Below are 25,052 nucleotides of genomic sequence, written 5' to 3' on the forward strand. Positions count from 1 at the left end.
GCCTCAAAAATGGTGGCTCTCGTACTCTTTATTCCCAATTCCTGCACTGTGTGAAATCAGCTTTGGGAAAGAGTCCTGGGTACCTGGTGTGATGCAGCTGTGGGGAGAGAAGGGGGTGTGGTTAGCAGAGACTGAATTCATTATGGATGTGAATAAAAGCTTCCAAATAGGGAAAATAGGGATGAGGGAGGGAGTTGGCAATTTTATAACCTTTGGTTTAAAATGTTAGATTAAAACTATACCTGGGAGAGGTTTCTGATTTCCCTGGGGGACTCATGCTGAGGTATAATAGTGATAATTTTAATGTTGGTGTTCAATCCTTTGTCATTTAGAGCAAATGGGGTGGAAAATTTAATTGCTGGAGGCTATTCCATCAGGGAGGCTGGAGAGCACAAAGGAAAATGATGTGAGGAGAGGAAGCTGAGAGAACAAGAACCGCAAAGATCTGCAATACTTCTGTTTCTGGCAGGGGAGATGTTTGTGTGGCTGCTGTGGGACAGCAAAAGGGAAGGTTTTCCAAAGTGCCTCCTCTTGCCAGCGGAGGATGCACTTTGAACTGAGTGACTTGGGCAGGAACCAGAGCCAATTTCTGCTTCTTATGGCAATATATGTGATCTGCAGAAATCTGGCCAAACCAGAAGAAAAAACAGCAAGTCCTAGCAAAAAAGCTTTCTCCTGCAGGAGGAATTGGGCCTTATTGGACTGTGCATAAATGGCAAAACCAAATTTATTTATTTATTGGGAAGAGTGTTCATAATTTTCCATTTTTTAGTTGTTTTTTTTTTTTTTTTTATTTCCTTACAGATTTCTCAAATTGTGGCCTGTTTCTCAGATTGTGGCTTTTGCACAATCTTCAACTTAGAATTTTTTGGTTTTTTTATTTAGTCACTTTTCTAGGAAACGGGGCAGGACTTGTCCACTGGGGAGTGTCCATCCTGGAAGGTTGTAGTGATGATTCCCTTAGGTGAAAATCCCTTGTACATATGCAGGCTTTTATTTAGTTGAGTTATCTTTATATGTGGAGGATTTTCCATCTTTTCCCATGACTCACATGCTTTGGGAATGCTGTAATTTGTCTGCCTCTCACAGCACCAGCTTGCTGCTGTCTGGGGGGTTTTTACCAGTTATTTTTTAAAGCTTTGGGGTGGATCTGCAATTTTCCAGTGTACAGGAAATTGGCTGTGACTGCAAATGTACAGTGGCAGCCAGCAAAGGGTAGAGACAATTGTGCACAAATAAAATCAGTGGTGCCAAGTGTTTGTTGAAGTACATAAATGCGTATTGCAGGGTTGGGAAAAGGTGATGTTTGCAATGAGAGTCAAGGCAGGTGAGCACTGTGTGCCTGTGCAGTTCTTTGCGTTTGCAGGTACTAGATTTGCACTTTTGAGACTAATTCGGGCTATCCAGCTGTGGGGTCCTGAAGGTATGGATTTAAATAAGATGCTCTGAATTTTAAATGGGAGCAAACACACAGGGGAACAGAAGGCTGTTATTGTTCAAGGATGAAGTGTCTGGGGCTGTTCTTCCTGCAGAAAATGAGATGAGAAAGCTGTCTGCTTTAATTCAGCTCTGTAAGCTTGAAAATACCCTTTGATCCAGGTTTGCTGTGCCATCAGTTTGGGAGAAATCAAAATATAAAACTGAATATCTGTGTGCATCTTTGAACACTGTGGGTTTTTGCTTGCTGGCAGGACTGGCATGTTTGGGCTTGGCACAGCAGCTGGTTGGTGGGTTCTGTTTTCCAAATGCTGTTGTTGGAGCAGCCCAGCCTTAGCTGTGAGTTTGTCTCCGGAGAATCTGTGCTGCTGGGGATTTCCCATGCTTATGGTTTCAACTCTTGCCCAGAAATGTGAAATAGCAAAAACTGTGAGGAAATCATGGGGGAAATAGTAAAATAATGTTTGATTTTATGTAATGAACCCTGAGTTTTGAGAGTTAAAGTGTCTTTTCCAGTGTGGGTTTGCTCTTTTGTTGTGTGATTTAACAATCAGAAAGACAAATAATGTTTTGGGTTTTTTTTACTTGGTTTGTTTCCAGATAGGTGCAGGATGATTTGTGTATTTCAGGTATTTCCTTCTTGCTTGTCTGCAGATGACCCATCACAACCAGTTGAAGTTTTCAAGTCATTCCAGGGAGAAATCAAATAAACAGAGGAACTTTGGTGGCTTTTCCTTTAAAAGCCCAGGTTTTTGCAGATGGCCTTTGTGCTTGGATTTTGTAATTTCCATTAGACTTTCTGGCATCTTCCAGTATTTAGTTTCTCATGTTTGGGCTTAATCTATTTTAGGTTTTCCCAAGGGACTCAAAAGGCTGCTCGAAGATGAAACAATTAAAAAGGTTGGCGTAGGAATTGAGGGAGATCAATGGAAGCTGATGAGTGACTTTGAGATCAAACTGAAGAGCTTTGTGGAGCTGGCTGACATTGCTAATGACAAAGTAAAACTCTAAAACCTTTTTGTTGTGGGTGGGAATCTTGTTATGGTGCTGCTGTGCAAAGGAAGGCTTCCTTGTCTTGGTTGGAGTTCCATTCCAACAGCAAACCTGTTCTGTGGAATAAAGCAGAGCTCTACTGCAACTTATTTAGAAACTGCTTAAAAACACCTCTCAAAGCTTGCAGAACTAACTACTGTCTTCCAGTGAGCCAGTTTTTAATCAACATCTGTCTCCTCTCAGGTCTGTTCAAGTGTTTACAAGATGTACCTTTTGAATTCAGCTGCAGATGCTTTTCCTTTAATTTTTAGTGATGGAAATGGCCAGATTGTCCTGCTGGCAGTGGTGACATTGTCCCAGCAGTGGCTAAGCCTCATCAACAGGATACAAGGAGGCAGCCCTGCTTCTTGGAGGGAGGCTCAAGGTCTTCCTTGAAGCCCTCCCTGCAGAGGTGTTTCTGCAACACAGTCTGGAAATGGATTTTCTGTAGGAATATCTGCATTGCTGTGATTCTCAGGCTGGTGTCCCCTCAGCTCTGGTGTGGGTGCTGCTTCCAGCACCTGCTGAGCTGCTGTTTACAAGTTGTGCTGCCTTTGGCACACCCTGGATTTCAGTTTTGTGTCAGAGATGGTTTGATGCAGGGCCACCTGTGCTGTCTTTTAGGGAAGGGAGCCCAAGGTTCATTGCTTTCCAAATCTTTCTGATTTCTAGCACATCCCTTAAAGCTTTTCTTTCTGTGTGCACCTTACCTGTGCTTGATCTCTCCACATATTTCTCACTCCTTCTGTGGTGCAGCTCAGTGCTTTCCCTAGGAGCCCCTGTAGAGTTGAGATTGGAAATGATAGAAATTAACTCTTTTGCTCAAGCAACTAGAGGAGCTGTTACTTCTCCAACTTGCAGTTTGCTCAGTCACCCCCTTTGTTTTTGTTTTTTTTATTCTGTCTTTTGACTCAGGATAATTTTTATGAAGATGAGCAATGTCATTTCTGACAGCTTCTGCTGAAGAGAAAACAAACCAAAAATAAACTTGAAAGAGAACAGGAGAACAGGGTTATATATAATGGCACAATGGGAGGGGAAGGGGTGGGGGAGCCTTAAGAGAACAGCTGGGAGGGTTTTTTTAATACCAGACTCAAGGCAGTGAGCTGCTAATGCTGCACTGCTGCTGTTCAGCTCCACAGCTGGGCACATTTTCCAGGCTGGAATAGCAGCGGACTGTGCCCATGAGGCCTGGATCCTTGGGCACCAAGGCAAAATTTCCCAGGCTGCCTCTGGGGACAGCAGGGTGCAGCCACTGTGGCTGACAAGGGATTGCAAAGGCAATTGGAGGCAGCACATGCTGGGATGGCTTCTGGAGGCCTGGGAGTCCTGGGCTAGAGCTGTGCTCTTCTGCTTTGTGCTTGGCTTCAGCCTGACAAAAGATGTCCACCACACACAGGCAGGCTTTAATATTCCTGCGGTTTTATTAGGTAAATCCCTGCTGCTGGATGCTGGGTTTTTCTAATTAGAAAGGCAAATAGCAGGAAAATCCTGAAGGAGAGAGGGGCTGCTGTTTAAGTCCAGGGCTTTTATTTTATCAACCCAGAGGTTGTTTTGTACAGATGCTTCATATTTTTGATGTTGTGACAGCACTGCTTTGAAAAACTAAGTATGCTTTGAGTAACCCAGAGCTCCTTTGCTGTTAACAAGGGATTGAGTATGCTTTGCTCTTCTTGGGGAGGTGCAGATGCTTTCCTTTATAAACATAACCTCTGCTTTTGGTGTTTTGTTTGGGTTCTTTTCCCCAGCTGAAGTGTAAGGAGACGTGGAGCCTGAATGGCCTGGTGAAGCACCTTTTTGGCAGGCAGCTGCTGAAGGATCCATCCGTCCGCTGCAGCAACTGGGAGGAGTTTCCACTCAAGGAGGAGCAGAAGCTCTATGCAGCCACGGATGCCTATGTATGTACCACAGCATTCCAGCCTCCTCAGAAGGGAGTGAATCCCCTCTCCACTGTGCTCCTAGCTGCTGGGTATTTTTTAGTCCCTTGTTACCACTTCTGGATCCATTTCCTTCTGGTTTTGTCATATTTCTTAGCTGCTAATTAACCCAAACCTTGTTAAATACAGTATGGGGGGTGAAATTCAAAACTTGGAAAAAACACAGCCTTCACTGGTGGCTAATACAGGAGAACCACAATATGGATTGTCAGGGAGAGTTTAGTTGCATATGAGTTTTGTGCTTCTCCAGAAGTCCCTGCTTTTTCAGTAGTTTTCATCAATTTTGGTTTATCTGCAGTTCTGTGAAGGGTTTTGCCAATATGCTACCAGGTGCCACCTGCTTCCTGGGAGAAAATAAAGAAAAAAAATCCTTTTAGTCTCATATTTCTAGGTTTGGAGGAAGGGAAGTGGGACAGTGGTTTCTTTTCTGATTTCTAGTTTAGTTAAAAGTTCAGCATGTGGGGTTTAGCCTCTCTGAAGATCCTAAACAGCCTGAAAAAGATTTGAGATTTTTTTGTGCCTGGTTCATCCTTTGTAGCCATTTTTTTCCAGGCAGTGCATCTTTCCCACTTTGCTCTGTTCACCTGGCCTGCCTTTTGGAGCCTCCCAGGAAAACATGAGGGAGTAACTTGTTTCTTTTTCAACACGTGTAGCCTAATTAGCACATTGCTGGCTTTAGGCTGTGTTTTTCTGTTAGAACTCATTATTCATACCTAGGGAAATACTAAACACACTGAATCCATCTTGGTGTGTTTGTAGCTCTTCTCCTGGAGCAGGGCATGAATTCTGAATGAGGTGAGCAGATGGTGGCACTGGGAGCTGAGCACTGGGAGCTTTCTGTGTGCAGCCAGCAGCTGAGATGACCCACTCTGGGATCTGTGTAAGAGGATCCATTCCAGAGGGAGTTCCAAGTCAGCACTTGGCCCATAGTGCAGCATTCTGTAGCATGTAACCTGGTCCTGATGGACAGTGGAGTCAGCATGTTAATTAGTATGATGGGAGCCATATTCCAGTTTGGAATTCTGCTGGTCACACTGCATTGCTGCCATGATTTGCCTGATTAACTCCTGATGATTTTTTTTATTGTTTTTTCTCTCAGGAGTACCGAGTACTAATAGTTTCTTTTCCCTCCTAGGCTGGCTACATTGTTTATGAAAAACTGAAAAACATGAATAAGAGTGACCTGAAATTATGTAGCATGAACCAAGGTAAGTTGTCCATCCAGGCATAGGGAGTTTATCCCGTGTACAATTGCATGTTCCATTTCCCAGCAGGGAAATTTATATATATTAAAATAGTGCCAGGTTTGTTTGGCTTCTTGGTGATTCCAGATGACTTGCAGAGGGAGCAAGAGGCCTTGGATGCCCAGGGTACCCATACTCTGTGCCTGTTTTCCATAGGATGTAGGAAGGTGCTCTCAGGGTGTTTGTTTGTGGTTGTCTCTGCTGTACACAGGGATGGGAAGAATTCCTGCTGTCATTCCAGTTTGTTTATGGAAACACTAGTGAGTTAATTTCAGTGCTGCTGATGCAGGGACAAATACCTAATTTAATATGAAATAGGGCCACAAAACAAACTATGTTAGGAAGTAATTTTTTTATTGAGGCATATCAATAGGACTCAAATGTTTCAGAGCAACTTAACCTTATTTACTTGGTCAGAGAAGATTTTAACATCTTAATTTTTTGTTCAGTTCTGTGTTTCATAAAAAAGATATTACAATTAGCTTAAGGCTGGAAAAGAGGTGGTGAGGGGATGGTTTCCTTTTTGTTTTGGCTCGGTTTTAATTTCTTGCCAAAAGCAGCAGTGGCAGTGCTGTCCCCTTGATCTGAGGTGCAGGATTTGGCCTTGGTTTAGTCAGCATGTCTGTGTTAGCAGCTCTTTTCCAGGAGCTGGAGGGATTGCTTTGTTCCCATTGTGTACCTGTTTTCCCTGAGCTTGTGTGATGGAAGAGATGCAGTGCTGGAATACTTAGAAGCTTGGCCTGATTCTCTGTGCTTGATTTTTTTTTTAAATCCTGGGAAATGCTGTTTTGCCAGCTGTAAATGTTGTAGGGATGCAGTCACAGGAGTTCTTGACATAGAGATGATATTGTTACAAATTAATTGTTACAAAATAACCAGTTGTTGCGCTTGTTACAGGTGCCACCTCTGAGGGTGTGAAGGAGCGCTTGGCTTCCCTGGCTGCAGAGATAACAGACCTGGCTTCTCACATCCCTGACTCTTCTGGACAACTGGAGAACTTGCAGAGGTCAGTTTTGTGCTGACTTGTCTCTACCTCCACAATCAGTGTTTTGTTTTTGATCCACCAGGTCCCATACAACAAAGTTACATGTCTTTGAACAGGCATCTGTTACCTGTTTGTTCTTTTCCAGGAAAATGCATTTTTTTATATGTAGGAATATGTGTTTTCACTGGTCTGACTGCAAGGGATTTGACCCTGAACTTGGCTGAATTTTGTTCTGAAGTGTAATAATTGCTGGTGTAATTTTGCTTTACTTTCCTTGATTTTACCTCCTAGGGCTACAGAAATACTAGCAGAGATATCAGGGAACATCAGTGCCTTGAAATCCACCCTGCTGGGCTCAGGTTCCCCTTCTGGGCTGGAGAGGAGCTGTGGTGCAAACAGAACACATTTGGAAGCCAAGTCAGCAAGTGTCAAAGCACAAAAAGCAGAATGTGCTGAGCAACCTGAAGGTGACCTCAACATCTGCTCTGATGCTACCCTGGCTGTCCTCTGGGAGGAAGAAATGAGTGGGGAGGAGGCACAGAGAGGTAACACTGGTCTGGAAAATGGGGCTCCAGCAGCCAGGGTCACAGACAGAGAGGACAGGGATGACTTCATGTCCCTGGACATTACTGAGCAAGAGCTGCAGGTCTTGGAACGTCAGGCTGCCAAGGAATTGGGCAGTGAAGCTGCACCTGAGGTAACGAATTCTTCTTAACTCCAAATATTTCTTTCAGATGTTTTGTTTGTAATGGGCAGGCCTCAGAGCTGAATGTTGAGCTTAATTATCTTGAATTTTCAGAAATTACTTTGCTCCTAAGAGAATTGTGTTGATTTTGTAGGAGGCTTGTTCCACAGACAATGAACAAAATGTGTCCTGTGTCATTGAGAGTGATGAAGAGCTGGAAATGGAGATGCTCAAAGTGAGTGCCAGAGGGTTTATTTTGAAATTTTGTTCATAATTATGCTGCTCTGGTAGCACAGTTAATGGGAGGGAATATGAAAGGTGCTGCTTGCAGAAGAGGGACAGAATAAACACAAGGATACCTAAAGAATTCAATTTACTGGGGTTAGACTGGAGTATCATTGGCCTCCTGTGTCATCTTTACTCCACCAGCTTGGACTTGATCCACCTGCTAGATTAAAGTTGTTACAACTGGATTAAAAATTGGTTTCCATATCTTATTACTTGAGAGAAGTGTTTTATCTACCCTTCCATGCTCCAAAATAACTTTTTTCTTCTTAAATGCTCAGTCTCTAGAAGATGTAGATGATTGTGAAGGAGTTCTCCCTGAAGGAGAGTCCAGTAATGCCAGGAAAACTCCTGAAGTGGATGTAGCACCAGATGGTGATGAAGATGAAGGCATTGAGGAAGAGGAGGAGGAATATTTGGGTATGGTTTTTTAAAAGTCTTAGTGCATGGTGAAATAAATTTTTAAAAGTCACTGTCTGTAGAAGCAGCCTTGAAAGCACAGTGACTTTTAGGGATGGGTTTCTCAAAAGGGAAGATCAAGCTTACCTGGATTTCTAAAGGGAGCTTGGACTGTGGGAAGATTAAAATACAAAGGTGTGCTTGGCAGGAGAGAGTGAAGTTCTGCCTTGGTCAGCTGATGTCTGCTTCATGGAGTAAAACTGACCTGGGGGTGTGGGGGACCTGCTCAGAACACAGCACAGGGGAGGTGATACCTCCCCTGTCTGCCTGTGCTCTTCTGTTGCTGCTGAATGACAGAATTCTGAAGAAATTCTGCTTTGGGGGCGATTTTGACTTGCTTTGGGGTTGTCCCTGTGGAGACAAATGAAGTGGGGAAAAGCAGCTGAAATGTGAGGAGGAGCTGACTTGTTTGGGTGATCCTGTTCCAGATGATGCAGTTATGCATTGCAGTCCTATTGCTTTATCTCATTAATCAAGCCATATGTTCTCCTCATGCAAGGTCTCTGAGGAGCCTCTTTGCCTTTTTTAATCCTTCATTCCAGCCTGAAAATATCTAGAGCTTGAGATCTCACTCTTTTCACTGGAATTGCCCAAATTCTAACCCCTGGGCATGACAAAGCATGAGCTGACTGTTGCTTGTGGAGACAATGCTTTATCTTTTTAAAATTCAATGCCAAAAGAGTGTTTTCTCCTCTCTCCCACTAAAGATCCACTGCTGCCAGAGCCTGCAGAAAGCCACATCGTGTGTCTCAAGACCTATTTTGGGCATTCTTCTTTTAAACCGTGAGTGTGTTTTCTGTTAAAATGGACACTCTGGGGTAGGTGTTCCTGCCCTTCCTCCAACCTGGATGATGTTTTTATTACTATTCACTTGAAAAAAATGGCAACAAATAAATCCAGGTCTTTTTCACACTCTCTTGAATTAGAGATAAGTGATCCACAAACGCTGTGGAAACTGCAGGTGTTATTTGAGATCAGTGATCTCCTGCTTCAAGTGCTGCCTGCCTGAGTCCTGTTAGAGATCCTGACTTGGGCCCTGCCTGCAGTACTTGGGGTGTCTGAGTGGCTGCAGTGTGCAAGGACACCACTCTGAGGCAGCTCCAAGGGTCCCTTTATCCAGCAGAATATTCAGTTCCATGCAATTTACTTGTTATCTGTGGTGGCCAAAATCAAATATTCCCCTTTGTTTAATTTCAAGGGTCCAGTGGAAAGTGATCAATTCTCTTTTGGAAGACAGAAGAGATAATCTTGTTGTCATGGCAACTGGTGAGTTACCACTGCATCCTAAGAAACAATAGAAAGTCATTCCCTTTTTGGGGGACAGCAGTACAACAAACATGGCTGGGTTTTTTGAAGTGTCAGAATTGTATGTTGTAACTGCATAGGAAGCATGGTGTCTCACTTCTGCCTTTTTTTTTTCCTCTCAGGCTATGGAAAAAGCTTGTGCTTCCAATTTCCTCCTGTTTACACTGGACAAATAGGAGTTGTCATCTGCCCTCTTATCTCCCTGATGGAGGACCAGGTGCTGCAGCTGACGTGAGTGACATGGTGGCAGTGCCAGGCTGCTGCTGGCTGCCCCCTGGGCACACAGGGATGCTGCCTGTGCCCTTGCTGGGTGTTTCCATTTGCAGCAGGCTCTTGGGGTGTCAGCTGCAGGGCTTGTGTGTCTCAGGGGGCACATGCAGCCCTTGTGTGACTGTCAGCAGTCTCACATCCCTGGGTTTGCCACGTGGGTGAACCAGAGGCTGAGCTTGCAAAGGATGGGTGCTGCTGAGAGGTTTCTGAAGGCACTTATTTCTGGTTTCACAGGCCTTTTGTGTCCAGACCAGAGTGGTGGGGGAGCTGTTTGAGGCTGTCAGACTCATGTCAAGGTTTGCTTTGGGTCTGAGGGGTGACATCTGAACCCAGTATAGCTGGGAGCTGTTGGCACTCCAGATCAAAGCTGCAGCACAGGCTTTCAAGAGGGACCGTGTAGTAGGTCTCCCAACACCTCACCTCTTCACTTCTTCAGAGATCTGAGGGGGGAACTTGTGGGTGACACCAAATCACTCTGACATGAGTGGTTCTAGGTGTGTTGTCAAGATAAATCTTTGATTTTTTTAATACCCGATAATGCTTTCTCCACATGTATTCACTTCCTATTGTAAGAGCCATTCACTTCTGACACTTTTGCACTGAGGCTGTGGGACTCATGCTGAGTTGTTGTGTGGTTCATTCCTGCTTTGTCCACCTTGGGAAAAGGAGTTTTATGTGTTAGAGGGGATATGAAGGTGCTTTGAAGTGAAGAACACCAGTGACATGTGGCATTTTCTGCTGCGTGTCGTGACTGTGTGCAGATGAATGGCTGGACAGCCTAAGCTCTTTGACTATTGCTCAGCAGGGTGTCTCTGTGACTTTTCCACTGTTTTCCTCAGTGGAAGGGGTTTATTCACTGCCTTCCCAGTGGGTCATTCATTTTGAAGGCTGAGGAGACTGAATTTGTACAGAGTGCAGCAGTTTGTCTGTCAGTCTGGCTGCAGTTTGGACTGAGCAGCTGTGGAAACCAAGGGCTATGAGACAATGCAGCAAATTGCCAAGCTAAGAGGTAAAATATCAATCACTTGGGCTGGTATTTATTATGTCATTAACACCAGGCCACCTGATTTAAAACAAGCAGATGCAGCATCAGTAGCTCACAAAAGATGGAACAAGGTAAACTGTGGGCTAGCAAGGCTTATATCCAAATGTGAGGAGCTGCTGCAGTGAAGAGTTGAGGAAAATAGATTTGGCATATTCTTTTGCATGTTTTAATTGTGTACTTGTGCAAGGAAAATGGTCTTCCGTTCTCTGATTCCTAGTAATCCAGTGTGTGTCTTGTGGAGGGGAAGTGCAAGAGCATTTGGGTGGCAGGAAGAGCCATGCACCACTCCTGCTTTTTCAAAAGGTGTTTCACACAAAGATCCTTGAAGAAAGCAGTGTCTGACCTCACAGCTTGAACTTCCTTTAGAAGTGCTGGTGCAGGCTGGAAGCTAAAGCTTGGAGAGGGAGTCTGTTCATGACTGTGCTTTTTTATTTCTGCAGAATGACAGGGATTCCAGCTTGTTTCCTTGGTTCAGCTCAGTCAAAACAGGTCAAGGATTCCATCAGAGGGTAAGTTTGAGCCAAACTTTCTGGTACTCTGGGCTGTGACAAAGGGCTGCTGAGGGGGGTGGGATGTCTCCCTGCTCCATCACCACTGAAACTCCTGATTCTGGCCCAGCCCTGGGACCTGGCACTTAGGATATTGTTTGCATTCACCCAGGCTGAGAATGTGGGAGGCTACAGCCACTCTCCAGTGCCTTTTGGCTGGGGAAATGGAGCTTAGTGACTCAGCTGTGTTCTGATTTATACCTGATTTTAGTCAGGTTTTAGGCCTGTATCTGTCAGCACCATGACAGTCCATTCTTATTCTAAAGGCCTGCAAATGTGGTTTTACTTTTCCTGCAATGCCTTGCTTTCCTGTGGTTCTGGAATGTTTTCTCTGGACTTCACTCAATTCCTCTTGTTTGCCATCAGAAATCTGTTGTTCTCATATTGTTTTTCAATGCCATCCTGATTTTATTGAATTGAATTGTCTGGGGTCTTCTGTGTCAGTGTATTTTTTTCTGATCTTTCAGGGGTCAGTACAGAGTCATATACATGACTCCAGAGTTTTGCTCAGGGAACTTAGAGTTACTTCAGGACCTTGACCGAACTGTTGGTAAGTTGGAGGTAAGAATGTGGGTGAGTTGCCAGGCAGCTTAAATTGATCATTATGTTTAAGCCTTTTTGGTAATTGGAGACTTCTCACCCATTTCTTGGTGAGAGTAGTGACACCATTCATTCCCATTCATCACACAAGATGAAAAAAAATCATGAGTTTTTCTGAGACCATCAGGCTTTGTGTTACAATCCAGGAAATACAACAAATGACATCTGGAATTCTTACTGGTGACTGATTGAGAAGCAGTGAGTGGGAAAAGGTCCTGTTGGAGCTAACTTGAGATTTTGAGCCACATGAGGGATGTTGGATGAATGGAGCTTAGATTGTGGTGTGGGGGGCGGGGGGACTGTAAAAGCTCCTGGGCCTTTTTTATGAGAGAGGTGATGCAGCAGAAGGTGCAGCAGAAAGCATTCTAGGAGTAAAACCCAGGCCCTGCTGATGGTTTCTCATGAAAGCTGGAGCTTGCTGTGGTTTTGTGTCCCCCAGGTATCACCCTCATAGCTGTGGATGAAGCTCACTGCATCTCCGAGTGGGGCCACGACTTCAGGAGCTCCTTTAGAAGTTTGGGCTTGTTAAAGAAGACTCTGCCCTGGGTGAGGTTTGGCTGAGTTGGGTTTCTGATGCAAGAAGAGGGTTTTGGGTAGTAGTTTGCAAATACCAGCCTTTTCATGTCGTGCTCTGGGTGTGCTGACCTTGCTGGTTGGGAGTTGGAGCATCCCTGTCAGTGATTAAGCTTTGTAGGTTTTTTCCCAGTGTTTAAACAAAGGGTGTTCTGAACTTGGACTACCAAAACTTAAGAAATTTAAATTGTTTTGAATTCCTATGCTGAGGAAGATGATGTCCCTAAGCCCCTGGTTTCATATGGGAGGATTTTATTTTACCTGACCAAGTGGCTGGTAGGAGCATGCTACTGATTTCTGGACACTCCTCAAGCACTTACTGCATAAGGTCAGAACTTAACATGCTTTTATTGTCAGTGTCATCCTATATTCCCTAAATCTAGCTAATCACAGCAGTGAAATACCGTGGTCTCGTGGAAGATACATTCAGAATAAAACTTTGCATTTTAAGTGTTCCATTCCTGTCTGCTCTCTCAAAAGCTTCAGTCTAAAATGTTCAAGAAGCTCAGTATCAACTATATTTTTTCAAATGACTGAATTTATCCAATGATAAACACATTAAAGTGCCTGTTTAGGTTCTGAATCAGTAGACTTTTGAGCTTTTTGTTGTAAAAAATGCTCAGTGAGAGGTCATGAATGTTATTGTACATCTCTTTGCAGATCCCCATTATTGCATTGACTGCAACTGCGAGTCCCTCGATCAGAGAGGACATAGTGAAATGCCTGGACCTGAGGAATCCCCAGGTCACCTGCACCAGCTTTGACAGACCTAACCTGTACCTGGAGGTTGGACAGCAAAGTGGAGACATCTGTAGGGATTTGAAGCAGTTCCTAACTAGGAAAGGAAGGTAAGGATTTAAGCCTGGTTTTGATCCCTCAGGTGTGGTTTTTTTTTTTTACAGGCAGGTGGCTTTTTTTGTGCTGTGTCTTTACATGATGTTGTTGTTGATACTTTCAGCAGTTCTGTGTATGAGTTTGAAGGCCCCACTATCATCTACTGCCCTACAAGAAAGGCCACTGAGCAGGTGGTGTGTGCACTGAATAAACTCAACGTGACCTGTGGTACCTACCATGCTGGGATGGGGAACAAGCAGAGGAGGGACACTCACCACCAGTTCATGAGGGATGAAATTCAGGTATGGAGGAAACAAAAGTCTCTTCGGTCCTGTTTAGAACTGCAGAGTTTTTGGCGGAAGAAAATTTTGGAATATCAACCTGTGTTAGCCATGTCCTCTTGTCTGCAGTTCTGGGTGAAGAAATTGCTGGTCTGTGCTGATAGGAATAAGAGTCTAGGCTTATCTTTTGAATTTCTGTAGTAATTCCCTCAAAGATATGTGGTATCCAGGGAAAATGGTGATAGCTGGACCAAGAGCACAGCTTCTATGAGCTGCTTCTTTCCTGGGCAGCAGAGATATCCTGGGACTCCTTGTGTTCCTTCTGATGACCAGTTTTGTGCCTGTTGAGAACAACTTCTTGAAAACACTCCTGCATTTGCCAAAGCACATCATCCCTCTCATGGTTACAGTCCTATGGCTGTGCCCTGGCCAAAAGGCGTGGGTGTGAAGCTGGTGTAGTTCAGGCTGGATTTTGATGAAGATTCCCAAATGTGTGTGAAGTAAGCCAGACCTGTTTTTCGGCACGTGGCTGCTGTTTTGCAGTGCGTTGTGGCCACGGTGGCCTTCGGGATGGGCATCAACAAGGCCGACATCCGGCTGGTGATCCACTATGGCGCCCCCAAGGAGATGGAGTCCTACTACCAGGAGATGGGCAGGGCCGGGCGTGATGGCCTCCCTGCTGCCTGCCACGTCCTCTGGGCTGCCACTGACCTGGCCTCCAACAGGTACAGCCCTGCCCTCCCTCCTCAGGCCCTTTGGCCATGGCTCACTGCACTTCAGTAGCCTGTTGTGTTTGTGGGGTGCCCTGACAAAGGAAGGAATGATGGATCTGACTCTGTGTTCTCAGAAGGCTAAATCATTATTTTATAATACTCATATTGAAGAATGCTATGCTAAACTGTACTAAAAAATACAGAAAAGATACAGACAGAAGGCAGCTTGACCCTGATTGGCCAATAAGTCAAATCATATTAAACCAATGAAATAATCTCCAGACACATTCTACATGTGAGTACAACACAGGAGAAGCAAATGAGATAAGAACTTGCTTTCCTTTTTCTTTGAGGCTTCTCAGCTTCCCAGGAGAAAATCCTGGGTGAAGGCATTTTTCAGAAAATGTGGCTGTGACAGTAGCCCATGGGCTTGGAAGAACCTCTATGTCTCTCTGCTGTTCTGTCCTCTTTGGATAATGTTGGGAAGAATATGAATGAAGTGCTCTCCTGAGTATCCCCCATGGCGCAGAAGCAGGCAGGCAGCTTGGGTCTGGTTTTAGCAGGATACTTTTTCTAGCTCATCCTGGTGAATTGGAGGGTATTGTCTGTCATGTTTCATTTTTGATGTGTTGACAGTGGTCAGCATTTAAGGCTGTGCATTTTTTGCTCCTGTCTCAGGCGCCTCCTGGGCGAGATCCGCAATGAGGAGTTCCGGCTGTACAAGCTGAAGATGTTGGCCAAGATGGAGAAGTACCTGGTGTCCAATGGCTGCAGGAGGAAGTGAGTGCTGGCAGCTATTTAGTGCTGTGTCACTGCAGGCAGCTTTGCTAAGAGCTGCTGGAGCTCAGGCACAGCTGGGGGCTGTAGCCAGAAGGCAGCTCAGGTTCACAATGTGTTCTACAAGCACAGAACATTCTATTCTGTATTAATAAGCAGGATCAAAAGTACATCCTTCAGCACATTTATACATTTCCTTGTTTGCTTTTTTTAAAAGACTTTCTTTAGAGGAATCAAGGCTAAATAATTGGTTCCCCAGTGAATTAATTAATGATGCTGATTTTGACTCCATTTTCTGCAATAAATTTCATGTGTAAATTCTTGGTCTTCTATTGAATTCTTTTTGTTCCCTTGGGTAGAATCATCCTGTCTCATTTTGAAGACAGACAACTCCGGAAGGTTTCCTCTGGCATCATGGGCACAGAAGAATGCTGTGATAATTGCAGGTCCAGGTAAGCTTTCTTCCCTCAAGGCTGATCCTAGAGGTTATGTTCTCTCAGCTTGACTTAGAAGGCAAATTATCTAAAAGGATTGACTTTCACACATCTGATCTGGCAGCTGTTCAGCCTGAGGTTTATTTTTGGACATCTCCCTAACCTTTTTCCAGTGAGTCAAGCAAACTGTGATAAGCTCCAAGTGAGGCTGTGGGAAAGCCTGGAAGCAGAGCAGGATCACAGTTCCTAAAAGGGGATTAGAGCACCACTCAGTGAAAAACACTTCTATTCATCAGTTTAAGGCCTGTTAGGTAATTAATCCCAAAGGACAACACTTGCAAATGGTGTGTAGTACCAGGTGTCTAAGGCTAAATTGCCCCAGTGTCCAGGGAGCTGTTCTCCTGTGCTGACATGTGCTCTTTTAACCTTGCTAATAATCTCATGGATGTGCTGAGGGGGATTCGGGAGGCTGATAGTCAGGGAGGCATGAGCAGAAACACATTTGTCACCTCCTTCTGTAGTTACAATAAAGCTTTCCCTGAAGTTACAGTGAAGCATTCCTTGCTCTGGCTGTTAGCCTGATGCTTTCTGATCCCAGGTGAGGTGTTAGACTGTGCTGCTTTCTGGAGAAGTGTTACCAATTTAGCTACTGAATTTCTGTAATGTCAAGGATTAGGACAGCTTTGCTTGGCCTCTACTACAGCTGAGTTAAAAAAGAATTTAAAAGATCATAATTGCCCTCTTTGCAGTCACCTTGCAGAGCTAGTAAAAAGCCAGGTAGTGAATTTGTATTGCAGAGCTGAAATCACTTGAAATAGGTAATTCTTGTTTTTTCTCCTTAGAATTTTCTCCTTAGAAGTGGTTTGTGCCAGTAATGTTTCAGTGTGTTCTTTCAGTCAGTAAGAAAGAGCAACCCCACTAAAGGCTATGTATTTCTTTACTCCTGTTTTGTTTTTTTTTTTTTTCCTATTAACAAACCTTACTTAGCCTTTAGTGGGGTTGCTCTTTACTCCTGGTTTTGTTTTTCCTTTATGTTCATAAAGAAACAGGAAAAAGCTTTAAAGTGCAGTTAAAGAAATGTTGTGCATGCCCAAACCAATGCAAATATTTTGATATTGAATTCCAAAAATTGCTGAGACCATGTTCTTGACAGCAGGTGTGGTGGAGAACTTCCTGTTGGGTTGGGCAGGTGTCTGAGAAGTTACATGGATAGAAATAGGAATGTGTCTTGAAGTTGCATTGATACAAATAATTAAATGTGTTTAGATGTATAGAACAAGGACTGACATTAGAGACTAGGTACAAGTAATCACTTGTTATTTCATTTAATTATTTTTTTAATCACTGACAGCATTTGGAGCAAGGGAGAAGGGACTTGGTTTGTGTTAAGCCTGGCTTCTTGTGTGCCTTGCAGTGGCTCCTGCCTTGCAGTCCCCAGTGACTTTGAGGGTGGATTGCAGGACTTTGGGAAGCAAGCACACCAGCTGCTGTCTGCGGTGAGCGCCCTGGATGAGAAGTTTGGGACCAGAATGCCAATTCTGCTTCTTCGAGGGTCTGTAAGTGATGGGGCAACTCCTTGTGTGTGTTCTGAGGGGAGGGGCTGTGACAACCCCATTTAACTGATCCTCTTAATTGATCTGTCGATCAGTACATGGATATCCATGCATGTTCATGTGTGTGCCCCATTTTTCTTGGAGAGATGGAGGTTTGTGTAGAGGGGTAGTCTTGACTTTGGGAAGCTGCTCAGCTCCACTCCCCATGCAACAAGCAAGGTGATTGTCCTCTAATTTTTTGTGAAAATGCATCATTTTGATTATCTTGAAAGGAACAGCCTTTTCAGAATTAAGGATAAACATTTTGGCTCAATTAGTTGGCTTATGTTTAAATAAAAAAAGAATGGCTACCACTGTATCTTAGTGTTGCTGTCTGACTTTGAGTACTGAAGTAGTGTACCAGAATAAGTATAAATTAACTTCCATACACCTTTTAATTTTAATTGTTTTGAAATGCTAAGCAAGAAAGTCACTGGAAATAAATTAGAACAAGAACAAAATACTTTTTATGCTTACAAACTGAGGAGGTTAGGGTGAGTTATGTTCCTTGTTTAACCTTTTATTGCAATTAAGCTGCTGGTTGTCACACAAGTGCATCTAGGGAAAAATGAACTTGCCACAGCCTTGGCAGGAAGTAGATTAGGAATGGAATAGCTCAGAGGAGGCTCTTCACATGCTGGGCTTTTAGTTTACTGGTTGTTTGAAGTTTCCCTGTGCAAGGAGTGCCCAAATCTGACAGGATCTTTCCAACCTTGCAGTGCTCGCAGCGCTTGCCAGAGCGGTACCGCAGGCACCCTCTCTTTGGCTGTGGGAAAGAGTGGCCAGAGAACTGGTGGAAACTGCTCTGCCAGCAGCTCATCATGGAAGGTTTCCTCAAAGAGGTCTCAGCCCAGAACAACAAGTTTGCAACCATTTGTGTGCTCACCCAGAAGGTACTTCTTGTAGTGAAAGGACCCACTGAAGAGCTCCTCCTGAGTAACCCACAGCTAAGCAGTGTGGTTTATTTCCTACAGGGTAGGAATTGGTTGTCCAAGGATGGATCTGCCCCAAATCCAAGTCTTCTGTTACAGTCCAGTGAAGACCTGAATCTGCAGAGACCTTCTGCCAGGTAATTGTAACACATGTGTTCTCTTGAATCAGATCTGTCTCTGAGCCTTGCTTTTGGAGAGGGCAGGGTTGAACAGGAGGAGGCTTTGAGATCCGCAGTGTTCTGTTTTCTTCGTGCAGAATAACAAGTCTAATAATTAATCAATAAATTGATTTGCCAAATGCATCCTTGTACTGACTTGAAATCAGTTTATTTAGCAGAATGTTTTTTGTTCACTGTACAATGGAGTTAAGATGTAATTAATTGCATTACAGCAGCAGGCGTTCGCCTCTGCTCGCCAAGCAGCGCTCCCCAGGCACAAAAGGAACAGCACAGTCACCAGGCAAGCAGGTCTGTACCAGTACAACCCACCTGCTGTGTCATCCATCCCTGCCCATGTTATAAAGAACCCAACCCAGCTTACCCCAAGTTAATTTTTATTAACAGCAAACTCAGTGAAAAGATGGTAAATCAGCATTTGTCTTGTTGTTCTGGTTTTTTATAGGTATCTCTATATGAAATGTTCTCCTGTTACAGAAAAGGTCAAACTCCTCCAAGAAACACTAACATGATTAAAAGGTACAGTATTTGGAACTAAGCCAGCTTTACCTAATTTTGACTGTGTGAATGGGGATGCTGCTTGTTGGGGGATCATTAAAATGAGCGTTTTCCTGTGCGAGGGGTGTGGAAATGTCAATGCATTAAAAAAAGGCAAGTGCGTAAAACTTGCTGTACACTGAATTATTACGTTTCAAAATATATTGTATTTACAAGATTTCACAGTTAACATCAGGGAGCATGGAGGGCTGCCTTTCCACACTGGTCTGGAGAAGACTGAGACCAACTCGAGGCTCCCTCAAGTCAAAAGAAATCAAATAACCTCTTGCAAAAAGCAGACCAAGTAATATGTTTTCCTGGCTCACGTGCTGCTTCAGATTAAATGCACCTTGTGTTTCTGAGTGGATTCTTCCTTCAGGCCACCATTCTGGTGCTGGCAGATGACAGGAAGAGGCTGTATCAGTTAGGTGAATAGTTGCCACTGCAGCCATGTGAAGACCAATTATTTTAGGGACAGTTAAAACCTGTAAAACCAAGTTATTTTGCACTGTGCTTAGGGAAAAGAGTCTCTTAGTCCATCTTGTGTGCTGACAGATATTGCAGTGTAATCCTGGCAGTCCAGTCAAGGGTTAATGTCCCTGGGCTTGTGGACTCAGTGGGAGTCTGGATACTGCTGGTTGTACCCCAGCGAGCTCTGGGTGCCGAGCTGGCAACATAAATTGGGCCTTGAATCAAGTGATCTAAAGCAAAGCTTGCTTCACACTTGATTTTTTTTTTTTTTTTGGTAGTGTTTCAGGGTGCTCACTACTGAGATCTCCTTTGAAGCCCCAACAACCAAGTGCTTCATCCAGAGAAAAAGAGCTTGAGGTAAGCTTTGCTGGGACTGGGAGGATATCTCTGAATTGCAGTCAGCCTGCAAACCACAGTTGTTCTGTGTTTGGGCAGAACAAAATTACTGAAAATTAACTTAAAACTACAAAATTACTTCAAATTACTGGGTTGTTTTAAACAGAAGTCACAGAATAGGGCTGAAATACACAAGGAGTGGTTAATGGATGGCAGAGTTTTTGTGTATTATTGGGAAGATCAGGGAGGGGGTAAATTCTGCTCTTGTAACAATTGTACCTACAAGTGATGTAGAGCTGCTTCCTGAGAATTTGGCTCCCTCCTTCCTTCCTTCCCAGACTGCTCTGTATGGCAAGCTGCTGACTGCTAGACAGAAGGTAGCTAATGAGAAGGAAATTCCTCCAGCTGTCTTGGCAACCAATAAGATTCTGGTGGAGATGGCCCAGATAAGGTAAAGCCAGCACGCACACATGTTGTACAAACTGGGGAGCTTGCAAGCCAAGCCACAAATCCCTTTCCTGCTTCTCCTGGGGGAATGGAGGCATCTCAAGTGCCTCCTCCAGCTACTAAAAGGCAGCGATATTTTGGGATTGCCTTATATTGTTGCATTCTTCATCCTAAACCAGGCCTACGAGCATCGAGAACCTGAAGAAAATTGATGGTGTGTCTGAAGCCAAGTCCACCATGTTGATGCCTCTCCTGGCTGAGATTAAGGACTTCTGCCAAGCAAATGGTTTGCAGGTATGATGAAATCAAGTGCCTTCTTCTTGGCAGGAACCTTAAAGATGGGGTTTGCTCTGCAGCTATTGGACAACTCCATGGAGTTGTCTTTATTTCACAAAAAAAAAAAAAAAAGCTTTGATCTAGCAATAGGAATCAAAAGCATGTCTAGTTTTATAGTTGTTTTCAGGCGGTCTGTTTTGAGAAAATTTAGCTCAAATTGACAAGTCTGTGGCATGCAGACTGAATGCCACAGTTTGTTCTGGTGGAATAGTTTCACATGGAATGAGGAATACCTAAGATGATGTGTTGGCCTGGGCACTTTGTTCTGGCTGGTTTTCTTTTCCAAGCTCCTTGGATGATGCCATGCTGGTTTTAGTAAGATAGGAACATGTGAATGTCCATCTGGATTCCCTCCTTGCTGTAGTGTTCCCTCCCTTTACTTTTTTTAAGAACATAGGGTTGGAGTCAAAACCCACTTCCAGAGAGATGAATGGTTTTGTTTTGTTAGGCTTACTTTGTCAGATAATTTCAGATAATGGGAGGGTGATCAGTGGGTTGTCAGTGGGATAAAATGAATTTAATTCTGCTTTATCTCACTCAGACTGACACATTCCCCACCGCTGAATCCAAGGTTCAGAAAGAAGCATCTCCCTGGAAGTGTGCTAGAGCCCTTTCTCCCTCAGAGGAGGTCACATATATCCTGTTCCAAGAGAAAAATTACTCCCTGGTAAGCTCTGGGCTGTGGAGGCTTTTGCTTTGCTGAAAACTGGCAGCAGGGAGGCTTTGTCTAGAGGAGGGGGATGTGCAACTTTTCTTAAATCCTCTGCATGGTGCTGGATAAATTGCTTTAAACCTCTGAGGCAGAGTTTTTCCTGGGAAATGGCAGATGCTCTTACTTATCTCTGAAGTGGTGGTATGGAAAACTGAGGTGGGATACAGTGAATTTTTAATTCCACAGAAAGCAACTTGAGTTGCTTTGGCTTTTACTTTGCCCCTCCCAAGAGTATGGGGCAGATGGTCCCTGAGTTAAAAGTGTACCTAAAGATGAATTAACAAGAAATAGTTGTGCCGTTATTAATGGGCAGCTTGATGCGCTATATGCACTAATCCTGGTGAAATGCACAGTGTGTGTATTCCTTGTAGAGAAACAAGTAGAAACTTGAAATGTGCTTTTTTGAAGAGTACCAGATTCCAGTTGGAGACCTGTCCTTGAGAAAATCAAGTTTGGGTCAATCAAGTTCGAGATGCTTTGCTTCAAGGCAAATGCTTAGGAGGAGAATTCATCCAATGTATGGAAATGAGGGGGAATTTGTTGTGGTGTTTGTGGGCCCCTGAGAGGTCAGGTGCACCACAGCTCCTTCATCTCAACTAAGTTCAAGGTGAGGTGTTGCACTCAAGCTGTGGGGTTTTGAGGGAGAAACACACTTGACAAGTTGGATAAGAAATGAGATGGGTATTAGGAATAAAGCAGTGTTTTGGGGAGCTTTGTTGCACTGCCATATGCTGGCAACTCTGGATTGTTTTTTGGGACTGACACCTGAGCCCTGTGCATGCCCTGTGCCTTTGCTTCCCCAGAGGGCCATAAGTGAGAGCAGATCTCTGCCCCTGGCAGTGGTTGGCACCCACCTGTGCCAGGCACTGGCCGCGGGCCGCATGGTGAGCGTGGAGCGCGCAGGTCTGACCCCCGATGTGCAGAGCCTCATCAGGGACATCATCCGCAGCCCTCCCATCCTCTCAGGTGAGCATCACTGACCTACGTGCAGTTGCTGCTCCCAGCTACACCCTCCAGCAGTCCTGGAAGGCTGGGGCAGACTACTTTCCTTTCAGGTTCAGTTAAAAAATAACTTCATGATCCGTAACAATGGGGCTGACTTTTACAAGTCATTTGACTCAGTTGTGTGGACGTTCTTGAGACATCCCTCTTAAATCTCTGTTTACTGAAATGTTTTTGGGGAAAAAAAAAACTGACAAAGTATTGCTGTAAGTACTGGCATCCTCAGAAAACACGCTGGGAATTTATCACATGATCTCACAAGTCAAACCCATACATTTTCACCTTCTTACGTTTTCTCTGCCTTAATCCATTCTGTGCTTTAATGAGGTGCAACAAATGTATTGTACAATATAAGAAAACTGAGCTTAAAGAATTAACATTATATTTCTATTTTTTCCAAGACACTACCAAAATTCAAGAAATTAGAAAACGTACTCCTGCCAATATTGAGCTGTATCTGATCAAGATGATGATTGTACTACTGGAGAAAGAGGATAGAAATAAATCTCAGGATGGCTTAGGCTTCAAAAGAAGGTTGGTGTGGCCTGAAGGACAGCAGGGAAAAACAGGAGCAGATCAAGCAAGAAGGGAAGGTGCGTTGTGGAATAGAACACAGGTTAGTAAAAGGAGGTTGTAAAAGTGTTCTTCTGTAAAATCATGTTTTCTTTGTAGGAACAGACTAACAGAATGTTTTTGGTGTTTCCAGCATCTTCCCAATCCATCTCTCCTCAGTTTTGAATAGAACTGCCTCTTCCTCAGAGGAATGCTCAGAGCAGAAACTGAGGATTCTTTTGGGATAAGTGTTGACCTAGGAAGAAGTCAGAGCTGTGCAGCTTAGCTGTGATTTGTTACACACATTACAAGTTCTTCCCAGTATGAAAACTGGGATGTGCTTGTTCCTTCATAGCAGCCAAATCCAGTTTGTGTCCTGGCTTTTTTTCTGTGCATTGGGATGTGGGCAAAGACATTCTCCTACTATGCAGGAAGGTTAAGAGGATGAAAAAGCCAGAGGCAATTCCAGCCAGGAATGTCTCAGTCTTTGGGTCCTTAAATGGCTTGAAACTGTTGGGCACAGCCTGATAACAAGTGTCACCTGGAAGACCAATGTTGGGAAATAAGGAGCATTTTGTTGCTGTTTGAGAAAATCCAGAGTAGTCTCAGCCCTCTGCTGGCCTCTGACCCCATGTCCCAGTTCAGCACCTGGTGCAAAGGACACCCTGCACTGAGTGGCACCTGGTGGCAATGGTAAAAGAAATAGCATATTCCAAATCCTGCTACCTGTGCTGGGATTTTGTGTCTGCTCCTTACAGGGCTTGGGGCTGATTTCTTAAACACTGGCTCATACAATTTTTCAAGCACTGCCATTTTGCCAAATTGATTTTTCTTGCTTCCCTGAGTGCTGTTTTGTTTCTACAATATCTGTGTCAGAGTCTTTTTTTCCTGCAGTTGACCTCCTGACAGTGCAATTGCCTGAGCTCTGATCACACTTTTCCCTGCTCCTGGAGCTAATAGTGCTATTAGTAATCAAATTAATGAAATCCAAAGGAACAGACTGGAAATCCAAAAGCTAATCCAGTCTTTATTTACTTGTTCTTCAGAAGATATCCTGAATATCTAAATTCTCTGTAGCAAGCAATTCTAAATCTCTTAATGGGTGTTCTTGGGTTTGAATGGCCTGACACTGCCACTGCTTTTACAGGGGTGTGGGATCAGTCCAGCAGCCAGGGAAGGAGCAGGGAAAACCCTTCTGCATATGGTGCCTTCAGCTTGGGTAAACAGATGTTGTCACTCTAATAAAGCATGTGGTAAACCTGCCATTAGTGAGGGTTTTGGTAACACAGGGATGTGTGGCTGATGCAAAAATGTCAGCATGACTGCTGCAACCTACGGCCAGCAGGATGGTGTAAAAAACATGAGCGCATGTGTTTGTGCTCATGTTTGTACTGTGTTGTTTGTAACTGACACTTAAGGTGTGAAAACACATTTCAAAATACAACATTTGGGAGGCAGAAGTAAATATTTCAAGTTTTCAGAGCCATAGGGATGGAGCAAGTGGTTTTTTCCACTTAAAAAAAAGGCCAAGTACAATTTTGCTATGTGTTTGAAATGCAATAACTTCACTTGCTCAGATTTTATTGTGGTGAAATGACTAAGTAATAGGCAGTGCCCTCACTAAGCAGAGGTGCTGGCATGCTGTTGATGAGGGACTGTGACCCAGGTAACCTTGTGCTTCCTTTGTGTCCCCTGGAAGGCTGCAGGGAGTGTGGATGGCAGCCAGGCAGGGAGCAGGGGGGCAGCAGGCCCCTCAAAGCCCACCACTGTGGCCTCCTCCCACCAGCCTGCCCTCCATCCCAAGCAGAAGGAGCAGCTCTTGGCAGACTCTCAGCCCAAGGTGAGAAGGCAGGAGCACAGCCCAGACCTGCTGATGGGGGTGGGAATCTTCAACAACCTTATTCTCACCTTCTGTCTGGCTTCCAGACTGTGTCTAAAACTCTGGCCTAACCCTAACCCTTTGCTCTCATTTACACCCCTGAGCAGTGGTGCCATGTTTTTTTTGTTGTCCTTGCTGTGTCCAGATATCCCACTTGGACAGCAATAGACTGCTACAAGAAACTTTTCCTCCAGTACATTTTGTCAGCTCTCTTGTGGCAGATGCTTCCAACATTTTAAGAGGACATTTGTTTCCTTTTTTTCCCTTTTAAGTACAGGGTTCTGTGAGGCTGTGCCCATCACATTAAGGGTTTTTGCACTGGTGTCTATAGGAACACAAGCTGTATGAGCAGATATTAAGGGTTCTTATTTAAAAGGGAGCTCATGTCCCTGACCAGCACCACTTGTTGAACCCCTTGTTTCAGTTTGAAGCTGGATATTGCTGTGAGTGCAAATCTTTGTCAGCCTTGATTCTCAGAGTTTAGCTCTTAATCCCTTCGGTACTTGAATAAGGTGTTGGGTTTAAGTGGGCCATATTCATGAACAGTCTGGTCAGTTTGTGGTTCCAGCTGAGCATGAATTAGAGCAGTAGAGCTGTGCCACTGGGGCAGGCTGTGGCTCTGTGTGTCCTTTCATG

General features: G+C 44.2%; 1 protein-coding gene across 3 annotated transcripts in view; it reads left to right on the top strand.

Moving 5' to 3' along the window:
- WRN (WRN RecQ like helicase) overlaps positions 1-25,052 on the top strand; it is a 28,379-nt gene that overhangs the window by 2,968 nt on the left and 359 nt on the right. The window contains exons 5-34 of one of the 3 annotated variants that reach the window (XM_036382385.2): positions 2,288-2,436; positions 4,218-4,367; positions 5,542-5,614; positions 6,548-6,656; positions 6,927-7,332; positions 7,475-7,555; positions 7,887-8,025; positions 8,772-8,847; positions 9,263-9,330; positions 9,492-9,600; positions 11,125-11,193; positions 11,700-11,782; positions 12,272-12,378; positions 13,066-13,253; positions 13,364-13,541; positions 14,064-14,245; positions 14,912-15,013; positions 15,370-15,462; positions 16,859-17,000; positions 17,756-17,929; positions 18,011-18,105; positions 18,360-18,435; positions 18,590-18,663; positions 19,431-19,509; positions 19,827-19,939; positions 20,115-20,229; positions 20,813-20,938; positions 21,787-21,949; positions 22,387-22,601; positions 24,237-24,377. In XM_036382385.2, the coding sequence (XP_036238278.1) occupies positions 2,288-2,436; positions 4,218-4,367; positions 5,542-5,614; positions 6,548-6,656; positions 6,927-7,332; positions 7,475-7,555; positions 7,887-8,025; positions 8,772-8,847; positions 9,263-9,330; positions 9,492-9,600; positions 11,125-11,193; positions 11,700-11,782; positions 12,272-12,378; positions 13,066-13,253; positions 13,364-13,541; positions 14,064-14,245; positions 14,912-15,013; positions 15,370-15,462; positions 16,859-17,000; positions 17,756-17,929; positions 18,011-18,105; positions 18,360-18,435; positions 18,590-18,663; positions 19,431-19,509; positions 19,827-19,939; positions 20,115-20,229; positions 20,813-20,938; positions 21,787-21,949; positions 22,387-22,601; positions 24,237-24,377 (3,875 nt within the window). The remainder of the gene's footprint in view (positions 1-2,287; positions 2,437-4,217; positions 4,368-5,541; positions 5,615-6,547; positions 6,657-6,926; positions 7,333-7,474; positions 7,556-7,886; positions 8,026-8,771; positions 8,848-9,262; positions 9,331-9,491; positions 9,601-11,124; positions 11,194-11,699; positions 11,783-12,271; positions 12,379-13,065; positions 13,254-13,363; positions 13,542-14,063; positions 14,246-14,911; positions 15,014-15,369; positions 15,463-16,858; positions 17,001-17,755; positions 17,930-18,010; positions 18,106-18,359; positions 18,436-18,589; positions 18,664-19,430; positions 19,510-19,826; positions 19,940-20,114; positions 20,230-20,812; positions 20,939-21,786; positions 21,950-22,386; positions 22,602-24,236; positions 24,378-25,052) is intronic. The other 2 variants (XM_036382386.2, XM_036382387.2) reach the window with 2 other exon arrangements.

This window comes from Molothrus ater, chromosome 4 (genome assembly GCF_012460135.2).
Source record: "Molothrus ater isolate BHLD 08-10-18 breed brown headed cowbird chromosome 4, BPBGC_Mater_1.1, whole genome shotgun sequence".
NCBI classification, from domain to species: domain Eukaryota; kingdom Metazoa; phylum Chordata; class Aves; order Passeriformes; family Icteridae; genus Molothrus; species Molothrus ater.